The sequence below is a fragment of the Triticum dicoccoides genome, chromosome 4A (genome assembly GCF_002162155.2).
Source record: "Triticum dicoccoides isolate Atlit2015 ecotype Zavitan chromosome 4A, WEW_v2.0, whole genome shotgun sequence".
NCBI classification, from domain to species: domain Eukaryota; kingdom Viridiplantae; phylum Streptophyta; class Magnoliopsida; order Poales; family Poaceae; genus Triticum; species Triticum dicoccoides.
Genome location: NC_041386.1, coordinates 626947529 through 626954553, shown reverse-complemented (window position 1 = coordinate 626954553; position 7025 = coordinate 626947529). Strand labels below are relative to the sequence as shown.

The 7025-nt window shown below is 51.3% G+C and overlaps 1 protein-coding gene across 1 annotated transcript; it reads left to right on the top strand.

Annotated features, from left to right (window-relative positions):
* The first annotated feature begins 1927 nt into the window (after window positions 1-1927).
* On the top strand, window positions 1928-6718 carry LOC119287504 (protein DETOXIFICATION 54-like). Its single transcript, XM_037567057.1, has 2 exons — window positions 1928-3172; window positions 5698-6718. The coding sequence occupies exons 1-2, from the start codon at window positions 2201-2203 to the stop codon at window positions 6271-6273; spliced, it is 1548 nt and encodes a 515-aa protein (XP_037422954.1). The 5' UTR covers window positions 1928-2200; the 3' UTR covers window positions 6274-6718.
* Window positions 6719-7025: the final 307 nt, after the last annotated feature.

Below are 7025 nucleotides of genomic sequence, written 5' to 3'. Positions count from 1 at the left end.
AAACCAAAGTACATACATAGTTCTCATCTAACAACATATAGCTCTTCAGAGCATCTAATTAATTAAACCATACATTGAAACTATGTAAAACATTTCAATGCGAAAACAAATGTGATCATAATCGCAACCAAGGTAACAATTGATCCAACAGCATAATGATACCAAGCCTCGGTATAAATGGCATATTTTCTAATCATTCTCATCTTCAACCGCATTGCATCCATCTTGATCTTGTGATCATCGACGACATCCGCAACATGCAACTCCAATATCATCTTCTCCTCCTCAATTTTTTTTATTTTTTCCTTCAAGTAATTGTTTTCTTCTTCAACTAAATTTAACCTCTCGACAATAGGGTCGGTTGGAATTTCCGGTTCAACTACCTCCTACATAAATAAAATCTATGTCACGTTGGTCGGCATAATTGTCATAAACAATAAATGAACCAAATAGTTATAAAAAGATAATATATACCATATCCGAATCATAGCCAGGACGAGGGCCGACGGGGGTGGATACCAAAACCATCGCACTATATAATAACAAGCAATAATAAAAGTAAGAAAATTAGACAAGTATCTATCTAAAGTAAGAATTTTTTTTCTTTCAGAAAGAAGATAAGAACAAGAGGCTCACCATGGTGGTGCCGGCGACGAGATCGGCGCGGGCGATCGACGGCGGTGAAGATGGGAATGAGACGTGACGGGCCGCTAAATCTAGACAAATCTCGAGGAAAATGAAGTTTTGAGGTCGAGCTTCGAGAGAAAGCTTAACTAGTGTGGCTCGGGCATTTCATCGAACATCTCATGTGCATAGGAGGTGAGCTAGAGCACCACAAAGCCCTCCCTCGCCGGCCAGAGAAAAACAGAGCACTAGAGTGCTCTGCTCGTGGGCGAGGGGTATATATAGGCACCTCATTGGTCTCGGTTCGTAGCATGAACCGGGACTAAAGGGAAACCTGTTGTCCCGGTTCAAGCCACCAACCGGGACCAATGATGGTGGGCCAGGAGCGAGGCCCATTGGTCCCGGTTCGTCCCACCAACCGGGACCAAAGGGGCCAGACGAACCGGGACCAATGCCCCCACGAGGCCCGGCAGGCCCCTGGCCTCACGAACCAGGACCAATGCCCCCATGGGTCCCGGTTCTGGACTGAACCGGGACTAATGGGCCGACCCGGCCTGAACCAAAGCCCTCTATTCTACTAGTGCAACTCCTTCTTTAGGAGTAGAGATAAAACAGAAAAAAGAAACCAAAAAAGGAAACATAGAATAAAAAAGGAAACTAAAAACACGCGCACACGTCAAATGAGCCGAACAACTTTGATTATAGTTGATGTTTTTGGTAAGATTTGACTTGATTTGGGTAGAAGTAATGAAAGGCATGAAAAGTTTGGATTTAGTTGAGATTTTCTTAAGATTTGATTTAGTGAGATTTGACTTGATTTCCAACGCAGACAGCAAATTCCTTTGATATATGTCTGTTTTTGTGTACGGACGTGGTCCGCCGACATGATACGGAAGAGCGCGATCCAACGCTAATTGCAAATTATCCGGCTGGGAGAAGAAAAGGTACATCGACCATGCATGTGGTGGAATATTTGTGTGCTGGAAGGAGAGAGAGAAGAGGGAACCATGCATATGCTAATGGAAGGAGAGAGAAGAGAGAAACCATGCATGTGATTGGTCAATTACATGTTCGACTCTGGTAAAACTCCCACACGTTTGTTTTCAAAATACCGGAATTTGGATGTCCCGACAACGCAGACTTATACAGGTCCCATTGAATTGCAAAAAGAACCAATGTGTTTCGCGCGCTCAGTGCACCAGTAACGCCACACTGCCCACAGGTTCATATCTGCGTTTGCGGCGGCAGTGGTATACGTAGAGATACAATAACGAGGACTCTGGAAACTGCAGCGTCTTTCATGGCAGACCAGTAACGCGTTCGTTCCTACTGAGTACACCGCACGTCTGCGCGGTCATATTTACAGCCAAATCCCAAGAGTCGTTCGTATACATACAGATACAGGGGAGGGAAGCGAGCCCTGCCGGAAACGAAACACCATTCGTCGCTCCCTCGCCTCCCATCAGCGCGCACTAGTCCTTCCCTGCCTCCTCCTCTTCTCGGGCGCGCGCCGCCTCTGCCCTGCCTCGGCAACGACAGCAAACACCGGCTAGCCAGCCAAGAAAGAGGCGCCGACATGGCCATCCCGCTCCAGGCGAAGAAGCAGCAGGAGAACGGAAGCAAGGGCGGCCAAGGCAGCCACGTGGACGGCGGCGACGACAACCCTTCGGCGGCGGAGGAGCTGCGGGAGCTGTGGCGCATGGCGGCGCCGATCACAGCGCTCAACTGCGTGGTGTACCTGCGCGCCATGGTGTCCGTGCTCTGCCTGGGCCGCCTCGGCCCGCTTGACCTCGCCGGCGGCGCGCTCGCGATCGGGCTCACCAACATCACTGGCCACAGTGTGCTCTTCGGCCTCGCGTCCGGGTTGGAGCCGCTCTGCGCGCAGGCCTACGGCTCCCGCAACTACGACCTGCTCACGCTCTCCCTCCACCGCGCCGTGCTGCTGCTCGCCATCGCCGCCGTCCCCATCGCGCTGCTCTGGCTCAACGTCGGCCCCATCCTGGTCGCGCTCGGCCAGGACCCAGCCATCTCCGCCTCCGCCGCCGCATACGCCGCGTGGGCGCTCCCGGACCTCGCCGCGCTGGCCGTGCTCCAGCCGCTCCGCGTCTACCTTAGGTCCCAGGGCATCACCAAGCCCATGGCCGCCTGCTCCGCCGCCGCCGTCGCGCTGCACATCCCGCTCAACTTTCTCCTCGTCTTCCGCATGGGCTTCGGCGTGCGCGGCGTCGCGGCAGCGCAGGCGCTCACAAACACAAACATGGTGCTCTTCCTGCTCGCCTACGTCCGCTGGGCGGGTGCGTGCGACGACACGTGGAGGGGCTTCGCGCGGCCCGCCGCCGTAGCCAGCGGGCTCGGCGGCCTCGTCCGCCTCGCCGTGCCCAGCTGCATCGGCGTCTGCCTCGAGTGGTGGTGGTACGAGGTCGTCACCGTGCTCGCCGGCTACCTTGCCAACCCCACCGCCGCCGTCGGCGCCGCGGGAGTCCTCATCCAGACAACCAGCCTGATGTACACCGTGCCCATGGCGCTCGCCGCCTGCGTCTCCACCCGGGTAAGAATAAGATTAGGAAAGGACACTAGCCCGCCATTGGTGTCAACTTTCCAAAAGGAAAAAAAATCTTTGATTCGTGAAATGAACACTTGCCCGCCATTGTCATCAACTTTCCACAAAGAATTATTATTATTTTGATTCGTGTCGATCACCCAACTGCAAAATTCCTTTTGGGGTTTCAATCACATCGCATCGCATCGATCGACCGATCCGTTAGTGATGTGGGCGAGAGGTTGTTATATTGCTGGTGATGATGAGTTTGTTGTGAGCATGCATCATCATCCGACGTATCATACGTAGGTTGTGCCGGCACATCCCTCTTGCTCACACATTTTCTGGTGCTCTCTTTCCTTTTTTTTTTTGCACCTTCTGTTTTGCATGATACGCGACCGATATTCACTTCCGTTTTTGGTCCCATGCATGATTTACGAGACCAAGCTTAATTTTTTCCTCCATTTTTTACGCCATATTTTGGGTCACTTTGTACCATCTGTTTTCGGAAATGAAGATTTCTTTGCCCTGCATGCATGCTCTTTTAAAAGAAAATCCGATTTTCTTGAGCTAAACTCTGTCAAAACATCCTGTATATTGGGTTCTTTAACACTTCGAAGATGTGAGCTTGTTTTTGGGAGACACCCAAGTCTGTCTAGCTGCTTTGAGCTACTCTTGTCAAAACATAGTTTCATTCAATATCAGTCAGAACAAAAGTTGGATGCACCGCACACACTTGCTTAGCTAGGCTAGCTCCACACATTTGCCCTAGACCTACTTCCAAAACGGCAAAATAAATGTTGCCATGCTTCCGTTGAACCACAAAATATCTTGCAACTATATAGCTGCTAGACGTATAGTACGTAGTTGAGCTTGGGCGTGCTACCTACATATTTTCCTCTCTTTTCAGTTGAAAAAAATGTTTAATTTGTCTACATACTGCATACTCTAGTATTTAGAGCATAACATTGAAAAAATTACCTAAAAAACGCACCTAATCGGGTAGACGGAATATTTGGACAGAATTAACTGCCATATATTCCCCTAAGAAAAAGGAAAAACTGACATATATTCTGAGTCCCAAAAGACACACTCCCACGTTCCTTTCTTAGGCCTCCTTTGGTTCACAGGATTTTTAAAGAAATTTTGAAGAATAGGATTTTTGTAGGAAAAAATCCTTTAGATGCCTTTGGTTTAAAGGAATGGCATCCTATTCCTGTACAGGATTTCTTCCTTCCCTGCACGTTTCACAGGAAAACAAAAAAGAGGTCCGACCTCTTGGAAAACTTCCTGGCACGAACAACGTGCGGGTCGGCCGCTGCTCCCTCGCATTTTTTTTGAAGATCGATCGGCGGCGAGGACGGCAGCTGACGGCCGAGCGATGCGGCCACATCCGGACGGCGAGCAGCAACCATCGGCAAGCTGGAGAGCATCTACCGCCGACCAGCCGGCCTAGAAAATTAGACGCTCTAATTAGAATCAACATCACGTTGCCCAATCTGCAGTGAATTGTAAAGAACAACGGCGGAGCCAGCCCGTGAGTGGAACCTGGACAAGACTAACTTTAACTCACTGTGAGCTGCCATTTGCCCGTGGAAATATTGCTTCTGACCCATACATAATTCCATTGTTTAGGCGTGATTTTGGGTCGCTGGGAGGTGGCTCCTCCACTGCAGTAACATTATGGATTCGTCTTTCCTGCAGTAACATTATGTTTTTTGCTCTAAGAGTCAAAGATGAATTTGCTACTCGCTGCATATGTATAACCTGTACTCGTTCAATTATTATTTTTTTCTCTTCCTGCTTCCATGGTAGGAAGTCAAATAGCATGAATTCATCTTTTATCCGTGACCTTCAAGGCAACGGCTACTTGCTTCAAATTAAAATATTATTTCTTTATGTTTCCTATGTGTGTTCCCATCCTTTGAACCAAATGGCATTCAATTTTCTTTTCCTATGGTTGAGCACTTCATAGGATTTAGGATGCATGCACCTCATTTCCTATGTAATTCCTATCCCTATATGTAATTCCTATCCTATGAACCAAAGATAGCCTTAGGTAGATTCCCAGGTAGCTAGACTAGACAGCTGCTGTTTTTACCCCAGGTAAAATAGTGCGGGTGAAAAGTTTAGTTTTACTAGTTACAGCGACGAGACACAGAAACGACAAGGTTCGTAGTGGTAGTAAAAGCTTTGCTTGCTTTCTTCTTCTTCCACTGGTCCATGGCATGGCCTCGTCTGGTCTCTTCGTGGCAGCACGCACACAATTGCACCACTGTGCACACATAGCAGCTGAGTTGACCAATCAATGGCCGCTGCAGTAGCTAGCCGCCGGGCCACATGCGGCAGCAGTGCTCCCACTGCTCAGTTGCCGGAAAAGACAAGACCAGCTCCTCACTCCACTGTGGGCACTGTTTGTTTCTGCAGTGCACACCATTTCTGTGTTTGTGTTAATCGATCGAGCTTGTTGAGCTTGAGCAGGGCATGCATGGTGGTTTTTCTGACTTGCATGGTGGGTGGGTGGATGCATGCAGGTGGGCAACGAGCTCGGCGCCGGGAAGCCGCGGCGTGCGCGGATGGCGGCGACGGTGGCGCTGTGGTGCGCAGCGGGCGTGGGCCTCGCGCACGTGGCGTGGACGGCGGCCTTCAGCGCGCAGTGGGTGTCGCTCTTCACCCGGGAGCCGTCGGTGGTGCTGCTGGCGTCGGCGGCGATGCCGCTGCTGGGGCTGTGCGAGCTGGGCAACTGCCCGCAGACCACGGGGTGCGGCGTGCTGCGCGGCACGGCCAGGCCCGCCGTGGGCGCCCGCATCAACCTGCTCTCCTTCTACCTCGTCGGCACGCCAGTGGCGGTGCTGCTGGCGTTCGGGCACGGGCCGTTGTCCGGGTTCCGCGGGCTGTGGTACGGGCTGCTGTCCGCGCAGGCCGCCTGCGTGGCTCTGGTGCTGGTCGCCGTCGTGTGGCGCACCGACTGGCGCGTCGAGGCCATGCGCGCGCGGAAGCTGACCGGCACCGGCGCGGACACGACGGCGACGGCCACCGAGGGGGAGGAGCAGGAGGAGATGAGGCGCCTCGTGGCCGGCAACGGCCTGGAGGCGGACGTCGACGTGTAGCGAGCCGTTCCTTTCGGTGGAACCACCTAGTTTAGCTCTACGTGCGGTGCATCGCGGTGACATGCTAAAATTAAGCCAGACTAGCCATTCCACTCGTAGGGCAGGCATAGCATATTGCAGCACCGAGTAGCTGGCTAGCTTTAGTTATTGTGGTGAGCCACACAGCTCACAGATTTGCTGCTGCATGCATGCTTGCAGCTGGGCCTAAGCGGTGGTGTGTTCGCATTGAAGTAGTACGGTTGCTGCTTGGAGAAATGGGCTAGCTAGCTAGCAAGCTAATCAAGCTAGAGATCTTGATCGAGCTAAGCAAGTTCATTCCAAGTTACACGCACTTCATTTTCTGTATGGGCTAAACAAGTTCATTAGCGCTTGATTTTGGGATTAATGGGGATGCATGCATGCCTTGAAAAAGAAGCATGGAACCTTTGGGAACCTTTGCATTTGCCATTGCTTTGTGCTACAAGAAAGTTGGGTAATATTGTACTTGGATAGGATGCTAACCTGCACTGAATGTGAAGGATCGAGGAGCTTGCTGTGTGATGATCATATCGGTGTCTCGATCTGATCCTGTTTTATTCCTTTCTCGTGTAAGTGTATCAACTAGCATGGCTTTATGGGAAAGTGGTAGCGGCTTTGCTCGTCATATTCGCCTCCCCTTTGCGGAGGACAACGTATCGCTACGTCTCGCTTTCGCCTTTCTCTCTACCTAGAGCGGGGCCGGCTGAAGCCTTAGCTTGAGCCCGTCTGTCTCA